Here is a 20,185-nt window from a genome sequence, read left to right on the forward strand (position 1 = left end):
CCTCTGCCTCAGAGGAAGAGGTCCAAAGAGCAGAGAACAAAAGCATCACAAAGGCAGAGTCAGGGGTTGGAACTCAGGTCTGTGCCTGTAATTAATGCCATCTTGTCCCTCTGCCTCTCAGGCAAAAGAGTGGGCAAGGGCCCCTGGGTTGCCTGGATGGTGGACCATGCCATCCATGAACGTGTTCGTTGCCCATTTCTGGGTCTAGATGTCAAGCCCAACTTGCAGATCCCAGACTGTGGTCTGCACGTCCCCCTAGCCCCACGCCTGTCACTGATACTGCCTTTTCTGTGGCTCTGTTTCAACGGGAGGCCATTTATTAATACAACTGAAATTGATGGAGCACAGATCTGACTGTTTTCCTCCCTTCACAGGGACATTTGCAGTGATGGCAGCGTGGGGCCTCTGTCTGTCAACTCTTGTTTTGTCCTCGTTTAAGCCTAAACCGGGTGCAGTAAGCCAGCCTCTTCCAATTAGCATTTTCCTTGAGGTCAAGGAGAATGGCCCTGTATCTGTGTGGTCTGAGATGGCTCTGCATGGCTGGCGGGACCCCGAGCTCCTTCAGGTTTCCGGGCTGTCTCTCCTCTTGTCGGGGCTCCTCTCCTAGGGAGGGTGCACAAGAAAACCCCCTCACCGACACTCTGCTGGTCTCTCCTCCTTTCTGAATATCTGAAGAGAGGCCACAGTGCTCATGAACAGGGCTCTGCAGTCCAGGAGTTTTAGGTTAAAATCCCAGAAGGACATATTCCGTAGGTGACCTCTGAGCCTCCATTTTGCCATTTGCAAAATGCGATCGTTAGTACCTACCTCACAGGGTAGATTTGTCTTTTGTTCGTTCACTCATTCTCTCATCAGTAAGTATTTGTGGGAATGCCACTTTGTACCCATCCCTGTGCTGGCTGCTGGGGATACAGGAGGGAATGAAACAGGCATGTTATAAAGAATCAGTGCGCTAATATACATGGAACACTTAGGCCAATGATTCTCAAGCTTGCCTGTGAATTAGTAGGGTGTGAAGATCTTTTGAAATGTTCAAAGCCAGGCCATACATACCCCAGCATAATTAAATTGAGGATCAGCAAACTTTTAATTTGGAGAAGGCAATGGCACCCCACTCCAGTCCTCTTGCCTGGAAAATCCCATGGGTGGAGGAGCCTGGTAGGCTGCAGTCAATGGGGTCGCGAAGAGTCGGATACGACTGAGCAACTTCACTTTCACTTTTCACTTTCATGCATTGGAGAGGGAAATGGCAACCTACTCCAGTGTTCTTGCCTGGAGAATCCCAGGGATGGGGGAGCCTGGTGGGCTGCCATCTATGGGGTCGCATAGAGTCGGACACAACTGAAATGACTTAGCAGCAGCAGCAGCAGCAAACTTTTAATTAAAGAGCCAGATAGTAAATATTTTAGGCTCTGAGGTCCATCAGGTATCCATCATGGCTACTCAGTTCTGCCCTTACAGTGCAAAAGCAGCTGTAGACAGTGGACATGTTGATGTGCCAATAAAACTTTATTTACACAACAGGTTACAGGCCAGATTTGACCCTTGCACTTTAGTTTGCTGACCCCTGAATTAAATCACAGTGCAGGGGAGGGATCCAGGCATCAGACAGTTCCAGGGTGCTGACAACTGGGGAACCACTGACTTGGGCAATGCCTGGGTCATGTTAGCTATTACAATTCCTAGGTTGTAGCTCAGAGAAGTCAAGTATCTTGCCCAGTTTGGGGGCAGAACCAGGACAATAACCCTGGTCTTTCTAACCCTGAACCCCACTCTTTTGATCATTTTGCTTTTCTGTTTTAAGCTCTTGGAGCCTCAGTGTCTTCACCTGTAAAATGGGATTGATACTAGACCTCCCTGACACAGTAGCTAAGAGGCCTAAGTGTGAACACTGATGTACCTTGCAAGGAGGGACTCTATGGTGAGAGTCAGGAGGAGTTGAAAATGTTCCAGTGGCTCCGGAAACCACGGGGCCCTGGACAGGCACATGGGAAGAGGTTTGAGTGAGGAAGTGGTGGGCTCTGTTTTTGAGCAGATGAGCTTCATTTGGTCATCCACCCTAGCTGAGGTCCAAACCCCCACCCAGAGCCTGAGAGCTGGGGCTAGAGCCATGGGTGGGTGGCCAGGGCAAAGTAGAGTGCCTGGCTTCCTGGGATCTTTCCCTGGTCCAGGCACTGCAGGGCCCTGGAGAAGTGAAGCCTCCATTTGGAGGGATAGGCTGCTGGGTTATTTTTGCTGGAGTTAGCAAGAAAAACCCTTCACCTCTCTTTTAAGCCAAACTCTGAACACATACAAGTGAGTAATTGGCAGCTCTTACTGTCCAGGATCTCACTGTCAGGTGGGTAGCCAGGAGACCAGAGGTGTTAGCAGGCTCTCGTGCAACAAAGCAAGTGGCCTGGAGAAGTCAGCACAGGCTGCTACAGGAGGGGCATGGCAGGGGTGTCTGACCCTGTGCATTCAGGGAGGGCTTCCTGGAGGAACCGTGCCTGTGTTGGATCTTGGAGAGAGTTGGCATGAGTTGGACTAAGAGAAGTAGGAAGGGAATAGAACATACAGAAGAATGTTCTAGGCAGAAAGACCAGTATCTTTGAAGGTAGGAGGTGCAGAACAGCAGATGCTGTTGCAAAACAGCAGTGCTGCCAGTGGCAGTTTTCAGGCCAGGACTGGCTCTCAGTGCTGTACTTCTGTACTTCTGCTATCTCAGAGGCACTGGGCATTTCTTCCTCTTTGGTCTGGGATCAGGTTAGCTTTCCTCCTCACCTGACTTGTCTTGGTCTCTTGAGCAGACATGATGCCATAACAGAGGTCCTGTGATATACCATCTCTGCCCTCAGGATTATATTTATGGGGTCCACCACCTTCCCCCTCCAGAAGCACCACACATATTTCCTTGCATGCGTGCATGCTAAGTTGCTTCAGTCGTGTCTGACTCTGCGACCCTGAGGACTGTAGCCCGCCAGGCTCCTCTGTCCATGGGGTTCTCCAGGCAAGAACACTGGAGTGGGTTGCCATGCCCTCTTCCAGGGCATCTTCCCAACCCAGGGATCGAACCTGCATTTCCTATGTCTCCTGCATTGGCAGGCGAGTTCTTTATCACTTGCGCCACCTGGGAAGCCCACATATTTCCTTATTGATAATTAATTTCCTGAATGCTTCACGAATAAACCACCATGGACCCACTATCCTGATGAGATTCTTCTGGATTTCTAGATAATGTTTTATTCTCCCCTTTTTGCATTTTTAAAAATCTTATTATATAAAGTGATTTTGACATTTCAAGGAGATGATCCCTCTCCTCTTTCTAGACCATAGGAGTAAAATGACATCAAGGGGAAGTCCAAGGGGAAGGTTTGGAGTAAGGATACAGGGAGAGAGAAGGAAGATGGGTTTTCTAATAGGTCTCATTTTTAGAATTGAGGGAAAATGGATAATTAGTACCACTCCCCCCAACTCCAATCTGTGTGGTAGTGTCTTATGGAATTAGAGGCCCATTGCTTAATTTTCTTGTCATATCTACCCCCTCATCAGCCCCCACTCCCCCCACACTGCCTACACACATCCTCAGCCTACTGTTAATGTCTTAGAATCTCCATCTATCATCCCCACAAGGAAGATAATTACTCGTGTGGCACCCGGGTGTCCCATTGTTTGGTTACGAGGTTAAAAATCCCTGATACACTTTAATAAATTCAACAGTGAGCACATTATAAAATGTAATTAAATGCCTCAGCCATCTTCACTTTCTTTACCAGCAATGAAATTTAATTGAGGCCACGTGAGGGGGCTGAGATGAATCACGGGTGATGACTCCACGTTTCACTTGTCTACTGGGAGAGGCCGTGATGTTATCCGCTGTCTACGCATGTAATTTATGGGCAGTTCAGGGGATCCCAGCTCAGCAGTTACCTGCCGGGACTCAGACAGGAGGTGGTGATGGTGTTTAAAAAGGGGAACATGATTCTGAAGTGGGGGGTGTTACAATACATACATTCTAGTTTTCCCACTAGATCCTGAAGGTAATTCCAGTTTGGTTTCACCATTAAAATTTTTTTTTTTACCCAGGCCGTGGGCCAGGAGGGACAAGTGATAGAGGACAGCTTGGATTCTAACTCCTTGTGCTAGCATGGCCTTTCCTCTGCACTCTTCTGCCTCTCGCCCCACGCATCAGTCCTCTCTGCACTCGCATTGCTTAGTCCTCACTGCCCACCCATCCCACCAAGGTAGGCTTTCACCTGAGACACCCCCAGGAGACCACTTCATCTCTTCCCCTCGGCGGCGGCCAGCACCGTCACCTCTCCCACTGTAACTTACACGTCCTCAGGGTCTTCTCTCTGCTTTGATGAAGTGACAACCGGATAATCATATTAATTAACCCGGACAGAAGCAGTGAGAGGAGAGGGTTAATTTTTCTCCTCTCTGTCTCCATGAGCTGACATAGATTTCAGCAGTGGCATGTAATCAGAGACATTGCGTCATCACAGATTATTCTACCAGGAGACAGTGAGAGCTGAAAAGAAAACAGGCATTGGGTGAGACTGGGATAGGTTAGAATCTTGGCTGGACCACTTATTGGTCCTACTCTGTCTGGTTCTTCTCTTCTGTAAAATAGGCATGGAAACAACACAGCCGTGTTAGGATTAGGTAAGCAGAGGGGTGACGCCCTGTGGGTCATGAACACTTAGGCTTGGAGAATGCACACCATTTGTCCAAGAATTCCCACCATGTAAATGGCTGAAGTGGGTCTACAACCCTAGCCTTCTGGCTTCAAAGAAAAAAAAAAAAAACTTTCACAATGTATATGTATGTCAAACCATCACATTATATACTTTAAATATCTTACAATTTTGTTAATTATACCTCAGTAAAGGTAGAAAAGTACTTTCCCACTAATCAGCCAAGGAATGAATTACACAGCTCTTAATCAGGGTTTGACATACTTTTTCAATAAAGGGCCAGGTAATAATTAGCTTTTGACTTTGTGGACCGCATTGCCCCTGTCTAAATTACTCAAACTCTGCTGTTATAATGCAGAATCAGTCACGTTGTGTAAATGAGTGGACGTGGCTATGTGCCAATCAAACTTTATTTATAAAAGCAGGAGATGGGCCAGTCTTGGCCTGAGGGTCCTAGTTTGCCAACCTCTGTTCTAAATCATGGTCCCTGGAGAGCCTTGTCAGGCTCTAACTGGTGTGTTGATTCTAGAGGCAGAGTGATGATGACAATGACAAGAACAAGAATGACAATAATATGTCAGGCACTCAGCTGAGCTCTGTTCCAGTTGTATTACCCGCTTCATCCCCCTATGAGGGGGATAGTGTGACCCCCCCCCGTTTTTTTTTTGCCGGAGACAAGGAAAGACACCTTTCACAGAGGTGAAAATGCCCAAGGTCTCATAGCTGGGAAGTGGCAGAGCTGATGGGTGAACACAGGTCTGCTCACTTCAAAGTCCCACACTCTCCTGGGCAGCTTGATAACCTGGAGGCCCTTCCCATTCAGAAATGAAGTCTGCTGCCCTGTCTCCAGAATAGGTCTACACTCAGTGCCTTGTAGGTGGCTTGAACCCCATATACATACAGGTTGGTTTACCCTATACCTCCATTCCCACAGTTTTCCTATTTCTAGGCTGGTGGCTTCACCATTGGCCTTTGTTTTGTCCCAATGCCATGCGGACCCCTAAGAATCTCCTCTGAAGGGTCTCTTCCTTTAAGAGGGAGCAGCACAACCTTTGCTCACACCAAGCATCTCTTTATCACTGTCCGTCCCTCTGCCTTATTGCTTCCCTGCAAGACCCAGGACCCAGGTTCACTTTCATCTACATGCTCACCAGTGCTAAGTGGTTCCCCGGTCACCTCCATAGCAATCACGAGCCCCCAGATGATGAAATTCTCATCTTGAGGAGTGGCTTGTAGTTGTCACAGGGAGAAAATTATGTCCATCTACCCCAAGAAACTCAATTTGGCCCTGAAGCACCATGGAGCTGTAACCTTTAGAGATAGCACAGAATGAAAAGACTCTTGGATCTGATGTTTTGAATTGGATATTAAAGCAAATAGAGTTGTTCGCCGCTATGTGAATAATACTGTGAACAGCTTTAGTCAAGGATTGGTTGGCACCTTGGATGAATCAGTGGGATTTTAGCTGGTAGCTTGAACGCTCTAAGTTTTATTAGTTTCAGGAGCCTAAAGAATTTGCTACTCGATTTGAGTGTAGCACCATTGTTAAGTTCTCAGTCTGTCCTGTCCCTGGGCTGGAAGCTGAAGGGCAGCTGGACCTTCTATTTCATTTGTGGCATTTCTGAGGATGAAGTGTGGCGTTGGGCTGTCCTGGCTGAAACCTCAGCTCTCCCGCCTAAAAAGGAGTTAGGAGATCAGATGAAATAATACATCTAAGCATTTAATCTGAGTCCATCCGTATAGTAGATACTCAATAAATGTTAGCTGTTATTATTAATAGTATTATGTGCTCAGAAGTCTTTATCTCCATGGAAACGTTTAAGGTTAGCATAGCTTCTCTTCCAGCCGACAGAGATTAGGGACTAGACTGCAGTAGATGGTTTCTTGTGGTCCTGTCCAACTTGAGGATGCACAATTTGAACAATAATTTTTACACTTGTCTCAGGAGACATAGCACAGGAAGGCAGGATGGTGTGGGGGTGAAAAGCAAGGCTTTGGTTTTTATAGGAAACTGAAGTCAATTCTCAAGTGCACCAAATACTAGCAGTAAGACGTTGAACAATTAATTATCCTCATTTTCCTTATCTCTGAACTAGGGATACAACCTCGTGGGGTTGTCAGGATTCAATGAAGAAACAGCTCCAAGAGGTGAATTCTTATTTGGGATACATACAAGAAATAAGACTGTGCCTTGCTCCTGTGCCAGCCAGTGGACTGATTACTCAGGGATATGGGTTTATTTTTTAAATCTGTATTTATTTGTTTGTTTTACTTTGGGCTGTATTGTGCCCGCATGGGGATCTTAGTTCCCTGACCAGGGATAGAACCCAAGTCCCCTGCAGTGGATGCTCATAGTCTTTAACCACTGGACCACCAGGGAAGTCCCTGGGGTATGGTTGTTTTTTTTTCAACTGGGGGCTGCAGGTGAGATCATGACATGACAGCTCAAATGGGAAAAGCCTGGCCTGGGAGATGAATGGCCTTGTAAGGGTCAGGGCTCATATTTTGGACCCCAGTGGGGATGGGGAGTTAGTGGTTGGGGTGAGGGTGGGACCCTCCTGTTTTTGTCAAAGCCTGGCAGGCTGTTCTTCACTCGGCCGCCAGAGGGAGTGCTTATATGTACAAGACCCCGCACAGCATCCCACTCTGTTCTAAGATACTTGTTCAGTCGCTCAGTCATGTCTGACTCTGTGAGACCCCATGGACTGCAGCACACCAGGCCTCTCTGTCCCTCACCATCTCCTGAAGTTTGCTCAAGTTCATATGCATTCCATCGGTGATGCCACCCATCCATCTCATCCTCTGACGCCCTCTTCTCCTTCTGCCCTCAGTCTTTCCCAGCATCAGGGACTTTTCCAATGAGTACTAGACGGTTCCCATTGCTTTAACACAAACCCCAAAGTCCTGTTTTATTTCATTCATCGCATATATCACATTATGTCTCCCCCTATAGACTCTTAACTCTCCTGTTAACTCTCCTGTTTACCATGCCCACCCCCAATTCCATTCCTGGCACTTTCAGTGATGTATCAGTTTCCTGTGGCTGCTGTAACACATTCACAAAGCTAGCGGCTTACAAAAACATAAATGTATCATTGCACAGTTCTGGAGGTCAGGAGCTCAGGACCAGTCTCGGTGCTAAAGGGAAGGAGTTTGCAGGGCTGTTGCTTCTGGAGACTCTAAGAGAGAAGCTGCTCTCTTGCCTTTTCTGGCTTCCAGAGGCCACTGCATCCTTGGCACTTGGCCCCTATCCATCCTCAGAGCCAGCAGATCTCCACATCCCCACATCTCCTTCTCTGACTCTGACCCTCCTTCCTCCCTCTTTCACCTGATTATATCAGGCCCACCTGGCTAGTCCAGAGTAATCTCTCATCTCAAGATCCTTAACTTAATCACACTGACAAAGTCTCTTTTTACCTGTTAGGTCACAGGATGTGGACATCTCTGGGGGTGGGTCAGTTCAGTTCAGTCACTCAGTCGTGTCTAACCCTTTGCAACCCCATGAACCGCAGCATGCCAGGCCTCCCTGTCCATCACCAACTCCCGGGGTCCACCCAAACCCATGTCCATTGAGTCGGTGATGACATCCAACCATCTCATCCTCTGTCGTCCCTTTCTCCTCCTACTCTCAATCTTTCCTAGCATCAGGGTCTTTTCCAATCAGGCAGCTCTTCACATCAGGTGGCCGAAGTACTGGAGTTTCAGCTTCAACATCAGTCCTTCCAATGAACACCCAGGACTTATCTCCTTTAGGATGGACTGGTTGGATCTTCTTGCAGTCCAAGGGAATCTCAAGAGTATTCTCCAACACCACAGTTCAAAAGCATCAATTCTTCGGCACTCAGCTTTCTTTATAGTCCAACTCTCACATCCATACATGACCACTGGGAAAACCATAGCCTTGACTAGATGGGCCTTTGTTGACAAAGTAATGTCTCTGCTTTTTAATATGCTGTCTAGGTTGGTCATAACTTGGAGGGTGGGCAAATTCAACAAAATATTTATTGATTAACTGCATGAATGATAGTCGGAATACACAGCACACTATGGCATCACTTTCCAAGCCTCTGTGGCCTTTTTGAACCGGCTGGTTCTCATCTTCCCTTTACTCTTCTCAGAAGTAGGAAGCATGGACAGTTACAGGGTGGGTGAACTCTGTGTATCTGGAGGGCGATCTGGAATGGAAGCATCCAGTTTGTTCCTGTCTGTGGTTCAAATCCCAGTTCAGAGACTTCTAAACTATAGACAGTTGCTTACTGCTTCTACGTCTCAGTATTCCCATCTATGAAGCAGGGATGAACTGGCTGTTGTTTATTGAGCCTCAGCTAGGTAACCTGAATTAAAAAAAACATGCTGTGTGACCTTGGACAAATGGCATCATTTCTTGATTTCCTCGTTGGTGAAGTGGCACCTACGGTAACAGCTGATACATCACATGTGCTCATACATGCAGTGTGTGGATACAATGAGATCACATGTGTGAAGGGTTTATTTGGTAATAGTGCTTGGTGCATGGTAACACTCAACACAAAGCATATTTATTGTTTTTCTTATTTCTCATTTTAAAAAATTCTTATCATTATTCTTATTTCTCTCCTCCTCTTCTTTTTCATCCCTTTCTTTTGCTTTATCATCAGCCATTAAAAAAAATTTTTTTTAATCACTCCAACTGTTAATCTTTTTTTAAAAAAAAAATGTATTTATTTATTTATTTGGTCTCACTGAGCGGCATTTGGGATCTTAGTTCCCTGACCAGGAATCAAACCCACGCTCCCTGCAGTGGAAGCGTGGAGTCTTAACCCTTGGGCCTCCAGAGAAGTCTCCCATCACCCAACTTCACGTGTTGTCTCTGTGATAAATGTTTTCAAGCGTGCTCTCCATGCCTGACTCCTCCATTAGCCTGAGTTCAAATTCACCAGGTCAGAGCCCGAGTTTTTAATTTTAAAGCTCTACCTACTGTGATGATTTTATTAATATTGGTTCCTTCTATCATGGGTCCTGTTTGTCTGTCTGGCTACCAAGGTGTCAAAGACCAAGCCTCCTGGTTTCTCCCCTTCTCTACAGAGGCCACTTCTGAGAGGGCATCAACAGTGGGACCTAAAGGAGGGAAGAGAAGTCCTCCTTCTCTCCAACCCTCTCCCTTTCCATGTCCCATGAATGAAAATATCTGGGAAGAAGTGTCTGTTTTCCTGTTATCCTGCCCCTGTAACGGAACGCACCAGGGATGGTCACAATTCTGCCTCTGTGTCTGCCTGACTTGTTATCAGAAAATGAGAGTAGAAAGCTTTTGTTCAGCTATGGAGACATCTTAATAGGCACTTTGATTGTTAAACAGAAGTTTCTGTATCAGTTTAATTGCTCTAAATGCTGTTTGCCTTCTCTGTTATGATAAGGCCTGAATTTTCATAGATTTTCCTTTTAAACAGTTTTCCTTTGCTTTAAGGCTTGCATTGGCAAGTTTAATGAAATCCAAATGAAGAAAGTAAAGAGAAGATCTCAGAATTCAGATCTGCACACCCACGGATGAAGCCGTGTGGAGGTTATTATTGCTTGAGACTAATGATGTCGCAGCCATTGAATGTAATTGATGGAATTCACCCCTTCAACCAGATATTGAGAAATGAAACCAAACTACTAAACTTAATTACATCTACTTTTCTGAGAAGGTGCTGTAATTGAGAATAACAGAATAACTAGGATACGAATCCAACGGTGGGATGTGCTTATAATAAAAGAGGATTTGTTCTCTACCGGGTTGAGCTTCACAAGTATCATCTCGAGATGTTGGGGGGAGGGACGGGGGTGGGGAGACGGCCAGAGAAGTGAAAAACATCTTGATGAGGGTTTCTTAACCTTGGCACCATTGCCACTTGGGTCTGGTTAGTTCTTTGATGCAGGGGTCTGTCTTGTGTACTACAGGATGTTGAGCAGCGTCCCTGGTCTCTAGTTAGATGCCAGTGCCCCACCACCACCTCCTCCACTCCGGTTATTTGCCAATATCTCCAAACAATGCCAAATGTTCCCTTAAGGCAAAACCTCCCTGACTGGGGCTTTTGGAAGGCTCATAAACACTTGCAGAGTTTCTCCTTGAGGATCTACCAGGGCCCGGCTGTGTGACCTTCAGCAAGTCACTGCAGCTTTCTGAGCGCCTGTCTCTTCCTTTGTGCTGTGGGAATAATGAGAACGCCGACTGCACAGAGGCATAGCTTCTGGGTGTAAGCTGCACAGAATAGTGCCTACCACATATGGAGTACTCAGTCTACTCACTCCTTCTGTGATACTAGTCTCAGATTCAGCAAACATGTATTACATGCTTGCTTCGTCCACGATGCTGTGCTATGAGACAGTGATGCAGAGATGGAGATGTGTCCTTGTCCTTGCAGGAGCGGCAGAAGCGTGCAGACTTGTTGGCACTTACTCGTTCTCCACCCATGGCAGAATGCAGAAGGGAATGGCAGCCCCCTCCAGTATTCTTGCCTGGGGAATCCCATGGACAGAGGAGCCTGGTGGCTATACAGTCCACGGGGTCGCAAACAGTCGGACACAGCTTAGTGACTAAACAAGGACAAAATGGCAGACATTGCTGATCAATCCCAATGCTCTTTCCTCTTGAGCCTCAGAATCCTGAATACACCTTTCTAGACAGCTGCTACTAATGTCCCATGAGATGAAACCTCTTTGGTGCTGGTACTAATAATTTTGTGGATTCCCCATGAGGAGACTGTGTATCTGAGCTAGTGTACTAGCTTCCACTCCAGCACGGTCATTCCGCCTCCCATTCCTGGCCGGGAGAAACCATTGTAAGGAGTCAGCAGGTCGCATCCTTCCTCCGAAATCTGACTTCAGTCCCCCGCTCTCTTTCCTTTAAAATTATTTTTCTTTCTTGTTTTTTGTTTGTTTCTCCCACAAGTTGAAACAAGTTATAAAATGGGCTTGAATTTGATGACATTTAGTTTTTAGTTAACCTGGAGGAGATTCCACTGGCTAGGATTCTGACTGATACATCATGCTGTCTCTCTTCTAGGTTTTCTCTGCCCTTTGGGACTTACAGAATCATTTGCTCTCCCAGAAATGGTCCCAGCTTTACAAGGGTGGAATTGGGGTTTCTGGAAACAGCTTTCAGATGGCTGTCGACAGTGTCATTAGACAAAAGGGAGGCGTGAATGGGTTGGGGTTAAACGCTCCCTGATGGGTTCAGACATGCCCAGCTCCCTGATGAGCACGCCACTCCATAACAATTGCTGTGAAAAATGAGGCGTGCATTTGCAGCTCTGAGGACGGGGGCACCGACTCCATCCATCTGGCCTGAGAAATGAGAGCTGGCGTGTGGGTCAGCCACTTCCTTCTTCTCTCCCCTAACTGGTGGAGGCTTCACAGAAAGCACCAGTTCATTTCTGCTGTTGTTTCACACTTCCCTGGGGCCTGTGAGGTCTGTGAGGAGGGTGATGCAGGCACCCAGGCACTGGAGTGAAGGTGGGGGCTGGTGCTCAGAGGCTGTGGAAGGAGTCCTGGAACTCAGTGGTGGAGTGCTGGTGTGGGTCACTGGGATGTAGCCCAAGGCATGAAAGAAAAGACCTGATGAGAACAGGCGCCCAGTCTAAAGTCCATGTGATTTATTGCTTCCTCCTCATTCCCATTTATCCATCAGATTATCCATCCATCTAGCTGTTTGTCCATCCATCCTTCCATCCACTCACCTACCAGTTCATCCTTCCATCCATCCATCCACTCACCCACCTACCAGTTCATCCATCCATCCATCCATCCATCCTTCCTTCCATCCACTCACCTACCAATTCATTGATCCACCTACCCATCTGTCCACATTGCAGCTCATCTGTCCATCTACCCACCTATTCAACCATGCATCCACCCAGCTATCCAAACATCCATCCATCCATCCATCCACCTACCAGTCCATTTACCCATCTTCCCATCTGTCCATTTGCTGACTCACCTGTCCATCTGCCCACCCATTCAACCATTTATCCATCTATCTATCCAAACATTCATCTATCCATCTATCAGCCCATCTACCAATCCATCTGCCAATTCATCTATCCATCCATATACCCACTCATCCATCCATCAGTTATTCTAGCAGGAGTTTAAGGTGATGCATGGTTAGACATATTCTAAACAGTTACTTATACAGAATGTGATATTGGTTTTCCATATAGAGTTTACTTTGAGAAGAAATGTGTTTAAACAAACAAGTCAACTTAATTAAGTTGTACAAGGGCATACAAAAACTACGAGAGTGGTAGTTGTATGACCAGCATTTGGAATCTGCCGAGTCAGAGCCTTGCAAGCACAGGCATGTGTTCTAGGCCCCTTAAGCCCGGATGCAGCTGGTGTGCCATCTACAAGGTGTGAGGACCTTGAGCACATGACTTCCTCTCTCCAGGCCTCAGCTTCCTCATCTGTAAGGATGGGATGCTAACAGTCTCTAACTTTGTTTTGAGGATGTCATGAACTCAGGCATGTGAGTCACATGGCACACACCTCGCTCACAGTAAGTGCTTGCTGATGGGAGCCAGGCTCAGTTTTATTCTCCCTTGGCTGCTTTTCTTTGCACTGACTGGAAGGCTCATTCCGGGGACCTTGCTTGAGTGAAGATAACAGAAGCTAAACCAGTTTTCCACTTCGCTTTGGTTTAGCAAGTGATGGTGGCCAGTGCCCTTCCTGAGGCCAGCAAGCCTGCCTCTTCCTTCCAGGGCTTGGTGAGAGCCCACCCCCACTTCCAGTTCTCTGTGTAACCAGACCTTCTGGTGTCTTCTCTCCCTGCAGACACACTGTCAGTGCCGCGCTGGTCCCCACAGATCCCTCGCAGAGACCTCGGCAACTCCATCAAGCACAGGTAGGCTGGGTTCCTGAGTGCATGGGTGGCTCTCTCCCAGCATGTGGGGGCTGGGGGCTCTGGCCCCGGGGTGGGGAAAGGCTCGGCAGAGTGTTCTGCCCCGGTTCCTGGATGGCCCTGCTCTTCCCTTCTCTCCTCTGCCAGGTTGAACCTTGATGTGGCAGGGTATTGAAATGCCTGCTTCTTTTTCACCTGGCTCTTACAAAGTTAACACCTAGTGTTTAAAAGCCAGGGCTTTGGAGTCAGACTGACCTGTATTCCATTCCCAGCTAGTAAAGTTTTGCAACCTTGAAGAAGTTACTTAACCTTGCTGAGGCTCAATTTTCTCATCAGATAATTCTGCCTACTCAGGGTGGTCATGAAGATTAGGTGAGATAATGTATTGAAGTGCTAAGCGAAGGGCCTGGCATGTAATAACCACTCAGTATTGAGACAAATGCTTGTCCTAATTTTGAGTCTTTGTACCCAGAAGACAAGATTGCAGAGATGCTCATTTTCTATCAGTCCAGAGCTCCAGCTCTGTTGGGTGCAGGGTTCAGCCTCTCCAGGAGTGCACTTGCCCTTTTCAGGAGGGAGATTTCTGTCCACTAAGTCACCCATTACACGAAGTTGACTTTTCACTTTTTATTGTGTTATCCTCACAATCTGTTCACGAACTCAGTGGGTAAGTAGCACAAGTGTGGTCACATCCATTTGACAGATAGGGAGACTGAGGCCCTAAATAATTAAGTGATGAATCAACAAGCTAACTAACCTCAGAATTTTGTGTTCTTTTGACACCGCTGCTGAGAGTTTTCTGTGCACTGAGGCCTCTGTGACCAGCAGAGTTCACTCATTTATGCTTTCTTTTCTCTAGTATTTATAGAGACTATCTGAACCAGGGCTGCAACGCTGAGCAGCACCACGGAAGGCTTTCAGCCTTGGGGAGCTCGCAGTCTAGTGGAGGGATAGACATTTAACAGACCATGACAGTACAGAGGGGATCGGGGCTATAAGAGGTGGGCAATACCAGGGGCAGACACCTAAGGGTATCCTGGGGTGAGGCAGGAGTGGGCACAATCTCTCAGAATGTCATCTCGTCAACAGTTTTTGAAAGAAATGTGTTGACAGGATAGTTGCTAAGACTCAAATGAGAAAACGGTGAAGGAAGCCTTGAGAAATACATGATAGACACATTAATAGTCAGGCAGTGAGATGCAGAGAGAAAGACGTCAAAAAGAAGGGCCCGGTTTTGTTTTCTTACATTCTGCTCCCTGACGTCAGCTCCACCCCTGGACTGGCCACACCCCAAGATCAGCTCCACCCTTGGGATTGGCCACACCCCTAGCTCAGCTCCACCCTGGGATTGGCCACACCCCTAGCTCAGCTCCACCCCTGTGTTGGCCACACCCCTAGCTCAGCTCCACCCCTGGGTTGGCCACACCCCTAGCTCAGATCCACCCCTGGGATTGACCACACCCCTAGCTCAGCTCCACCCCTGGGTTGGCCACACCCTTAGCTCAACTCCATTCTGGGATTGGCCACACTCCAGCTCTGGATTGGTCACACCCCTAGCTCAGCTTTACGCCCTGACTTGGCTCCACCTCAATTGGCTTCTCTGTGGCTGAACCAAGACGCCAGACTCTAGCATCCTAAGGTTAGACCTGGTGGTACCTCAGATTCAAATGCTGATGCCAAGAGGAGGAAAATCATCTGGTGATTTTGGGCATTAGGAACATCTTCTTAGAAGAGCTAGCACTTAGGATTCCCTGTTACTGTCCAGTCTCACCCTGTGTTTCTCCCCGGCTCCATGCCAGGACAGAGAGACCTGGACTCATCCCAGCCTTGGTGAAAAAATGAAATTAAAATCGCATACCATCCCCTGTCCTCAGAGTCACCTCAGTCACATCTTGGGAAGAGGGATTGCTGATCCCAAGGATGAGAGAGGGCTGGAAAAAAGGAATTCCCATCTGTCACTCATACTCTTGATTCCCACACTGCTGACTAGTGGGTGGAACATGAGCCCATTTGCCATTCCCCAGAGCTGCCAAATCCTGCAAAAATAGATCCTGCCAAACTCACTGGCCGTACTGAAGGGGCAGAATGGGACTTAACCAACCCCCAATCCAAAACTGGAAAGGGAGTTTTCTTGGCCATAAGAGTCTGTATTCAGAATATTGCTATTTGCTTATACATGGAGGCTTCGGGCTGCAGCTCATTCTGTTTTGAGAGTGACTGACCCAAATCAGGCAAGATGGTACAGCAGAGGGATGCAGGCTTGCCCTCAAAATTTTCAAGCAGCAAAGTTACATAATCACTTCCAATTTTCATTTTGACACTGTGAGGCAGTGGAGATTAGATACAACTCCTGCTGGAGGTGACAAAAATTGAAAATGAAAATTAACTCTGACCTGACAACCTTCAGTACTTTTCTTGGGCCCAGCCCTGCTGCTGCCTGGTATCTCTGTGCGAGGAAAGCACCCTGGCAACATCAGGGAACCTCGGAAGTTCATGCACCTCTGTTCCCGCTAGTTCTTAGCTGTATATCAGAAACCTCCAAACCGCCTTCTGTATGCAGCAAGTGGTAGGGGCTAGGGAGGGAGGTGAGCTGATGGTCCGAAAAGACTTTCCCTTTAGAGGCCTCTTCTCTGCTACTAAAGTTTGGGGGTCTCCACTTTTTTGGGGAGATTCCCTTTTGAAGCTCCCTAACCAAGGGATGTAAATAGCAGTGATGGGGAAGGCTCAGCTCAGTGATAGGAAACAGACTCCAGGGGAAACCGCACTTTGCTTTGTGGTTCTCTGAGGACAGTCACAGTCCCACCCATCTGTCCCTGGAACTGAAATTGGCACATAGTAGGCCTCCAGGCATGTTTGTTGAATGACTGAATGACTGTTTTGAATGTCATAATATAGTAATAATGTAGTCACAACCCCATGCAGTGACCGCTTTCTGTCTACCAGGCCCTGTGTGAAGCCCTTGACATGCGTAACCTTGTCTAATCCTCCAAACAACCTATGAGGTCAATAGTGTTATTATGCCCACTTTCCAGATGAAAAGACCAAAGCTCCAGTGGTTTAAGCAGTTTGATTAAGTCACCCAGTTTGGAAGAAGCGGGGCTGGAATCAAGGGCCCATTGCTTTTCCTTCCAGTGGTCATCCTTCTAGAGCTAGGTCAGTCACCATCACCTTGGCCTTGAACACTTTCTCTCTCTTCCTCACAGGTTTTCCACCAAGTACTGGATGTCTCAGACGTGCACAGTCTGTGGGAAAGGAATGCTTTTTGGCCTCAAGTGTAAAAATTGCAAGTAAGTGGCTGTTCCCACAAGCGCCTTTTCATAGTGCCTGGTGTCAGGCCGGAGCCAGCCTGGATGCTGAAATGGCTTAGGGGGTTTTGTTCCTTGGCTCTCAGGAGAGCTGCTTGCTCTGTTTTTTGGAAATGTGCCCTAAAGGAACACCTGCACTTGGGGAAGCGGTCAGGAGAGCGCTTGTGAGTAAGAACTGGAGCTGATGGTCTATGCTGGAAACGCAGAGTGCTGTCTGCAGAGTACAGCGAGAACCTACATTTCCACAGGCTCTGCAATCAGGGGTTGCCAAACTGTTTCTCTGGTCGACCAGAGAGTAAATATTTTAGGCTTTGCGGCCCACAGGGTCCCTCAGCTCTGCTGTGTTGTTCAAAAGCAGCCATAGACAATATATAAACAAATAAGCACGACAGATTTATCTATTCCAGTAAAGCCCTTTGTACAAAGACAGCCCATGGCTGGTTTTGGCCCCTCAGCCATGGTTTGCCAATCCCTGAATTCAACTTTGCAAAGGGCTTTTGCCCTTAATTTTTTTCTCCTCATGGTGTCTCTCCAAGTGGGAGTGGTTCTGATTCTTCCCATTTTACAAATGTGAAAGCTGAGTTAAAGCTAGGATAAGCCTGAGGTCACACAGCTAAGAAGTGGCACTCAAGACTTGAACTCTGTCCCACAAACTCTTGTTCTTTCTGTGGCATCATGTTGGTCTCGAGTTCTGGCGAGAAGACCAGACCACACAAGCCCCCACCTCCCCCTGCTTCCACGTACCCACCCCAGGTCGCGTCTGGCAATGGGATGCAGGAGGGACTGTGACGCCCAATGTAGGCCTTGGAGTCAGACTGAGATAGGTTTTTACATCTTGGTCCCGCCACTGTTTAGCTCAGTGACCGTGGGCGAGTTGCCTCACATTTCTGTTGCTAGGATTTTCATCCACACCAAAGAAATGATCATCACACCTGCCTGATGTGGCAGTGAGCATTGAATAAATCAACACCAAAGGACATAGCCCAGGGCCAGGCTTTCTGTCAAAGGTCACAAATGCCTTTCTGTTTGGTCTTCTTCTTCCCTCCTGTAAACTTGTACTAAATACCTGCTCTGGTCTGTAAAATATTAACGTTCAACTGTATCAAGGGTTACAAATGAGTATGCATCTGATCGCTTTATAGGGGCCACTAAGTTGAAAAGTAGGACTCCTCCAGCCTCCGCCTTCTTTCTCCTCTAGCCTCCCTCTTCCTTGTCCAGCCCAGGTTGGGAACTGATTCAAGTTGCATCAGGCCTCCCCACATCGCTGCCCCATGAAGGAGTTCTTACTCTCCCTGCAGCCTGGATGTCTCAGTGATAAGGCAAGGCTGAGCCCCCTTCCCTCCTGGAGTTGTGGGGAGGATTAATTAGTTCCAGCCTCTAAGGAACCTTAAACTCCATGGCACACGGGGATGGTGTGGAGGCAGTAGCTACCAGGTGTTAGTGTCTGGAGGCCCATGTCCCCACCTTGGTCCCAGGTGAGTCCCCAGGATGGCGGCCTCTGCTCTTTCTGATCTGGAGACGCAGGAAGCCATGCCTTTGGGTCCGGGTGGAACTTCGGTCTGCTTTCCCCGGTACACCAGATGCTTGGGGGTCCGTCTCATCTGTATGTAGTCACACCACGTTCTGAGGGGGAGATGGCAGCTTTCACATCCTCACACCTGCCGAGCGGAGGCTTTGAAGTCAGGTAATTAGGTGACAGGAATGCAGCCAGGAGTCCGTGAGGCTGAACGCTTCCTAAGCCGTTTTAATTTTCAGCGCTAGAGGCAGAAGTCTGAGGTAGCCTTCACTCACACTCTCTCTGTTCCAGAAGTAATGAGCAGAGGCTCAGACCCTGCGGAAGGTTGGGGGAGGGATGGGGACCTGAGAGAGAGAGGTGGGTGCCTGCCAGAAGCAGAGGCTCTAAAGCAGGCAGAACTGAGCTGGAGTCCCACCTGCACTGCTGAACTCCCTGTGTGACCTTAGGAAGGGACTCTCATCACGGGCTCAGTTTCCTCACCTGCAAAGTGGGCGTGATGTTAGTGCCCCTCCCCCACCCCCACCCCCGACACAGGGCTGTTGGAAGGAGTCTGTGAAAGGTTCTCGCCCCAGGTGACAAACATTTTATCAAACATTCCTCCCCACTCTTACCTTGTACAGAAACGCCTCCTGGAATTTTAAGAGGCAGGATTCAAACCAAGCCCTGGTTGGAAGGAACACGTGATCTAACCAATTTGCTCAGCCCTTAGGACTTCCCTGGTGGCTCAGGCAGTAAAGTGTCTGCCTACAATGGGGGAACCTGGGTTCAATCCCTGGGTCGAGAAGATCTCCTGGAGAAGGAAATGGCAACCCACTCCAGTACTCTTGCCTGGAGAATCCCATGGACAGAGGAGCCTGGTAGGCTACAGTCCATGGGGTCGAAAAGAGTTGGGCACGACTGAGCAACTTCACTTTCACTTTCTTTCACTTTAGAACAACCACCCAAAAGGTGAAAGCAGAATCTGTAGCAGCCACAGACCTTCCGGATGCCTCAGGAACTTTGATGCTATACTCGCCTGATGTCAGCAGAGTTTAGTGCTCTCTCTGATGTGTAATTGTTGCTGTTGCTGTTTAGTTGCTGAGTCATGTCTGACTCTTCTGTGACACCGTGGACTGTAGCCCACCAGGCTCCCCTGTCCGTGGGACTTTTCAGGCAAGAGTACTGGTGTGGGTTGCCATTAGGAGCTTGCATTACTGATATCATCCGCTGAAGTTTGATTTTACTCTTCCATTAGTGAAATTCTGCAGTTTTTTGCATTGATTAGTAGTGAGGATGGATGGCTGTTTATATGTGATTTAAAAGATGTGCAAAATTTTAGTTGAAAAGATTTGGATGAAGGACAGAAAAGGGAAACAGACCCCATTGTCAAAGAGGTTAGGGGAAGACACGCCCATAGAGAAATGAACTTCGGTGAAGCTGAAGTGCGGGCATACAAGCAGTAACCAGTGAAATCCCAGAGGGCAACGCCGAGAATGGGGAGGGAGCTGGTTAGAAACATGGGCAGAACTATGTGTTCATTTACTCTACCAATGTTTATTGAGCATGTACCGTGTGCCGGGAACTGTTTTAGTGTTAGTTGCTCGGTCGTGTCTGCCTCTTTGCAACCCCATGGACTGTAGCTCGCTGGACTTCTCTGTCCATGGAATTCACCAGACAAGAATACTGGAGTGGGTTGCCATTTCCTTCTTTAGAGGATCTTCCCCACCCAGGGATCAAACCTTGTTTCCTGCAGATTCTTAGCCGTCCGAGCTGATTTTAAAAATGGGCAGAACTGTTTGTTCATTTACTTGACTGATGTTTACTGAGCATGTACTATGTGCCAGAAACTGTTCTA

The 20,185-nt window shown here is 47.8% G+C and overlaps 1 protein-coding gene across 1 annotated transcript in view; it reads left to right on the forward strand.

Moving 5' to 3' along the window:
* Window positions 1–20,185, forward strand: part of KSR2 (kinase suppressor of ras 2) — a 427,585-nt gene that overhangs the window by 311,679 nt on the left and 95,721 nt on the right. The window contains exons 6-7 of the mRNA XM_055550184.1: window positions 13,464–13,533; window positions 16,734–16,817. Coding sequence (XP_055406159.1) covers window positions 13,464–13,533; window positions 16,734–16,817 — 154 coding nt within the window. The remainder of the gene's footprint in view (window positions 1–13,463; window positions 13,534–16,733; window positions 16,818–20,185) is intronic.

Source organism: Bubalus kerabau, chromosome 16, assembly GCF_029407905.1.
Source record: "Bubalus kerabau isolate K-KA32 ecotype Philippines breed swamp buffalo chromosome 16, PCC_UOA_SB_1v2, whole genome shotgun sequence".
Taxonomy (NCBI): Eukaryota; Metazoa; Chordata; class Mammalia; order Artiodactyla; family Bovidae; genus Bubalus; species Bubalus kerabau.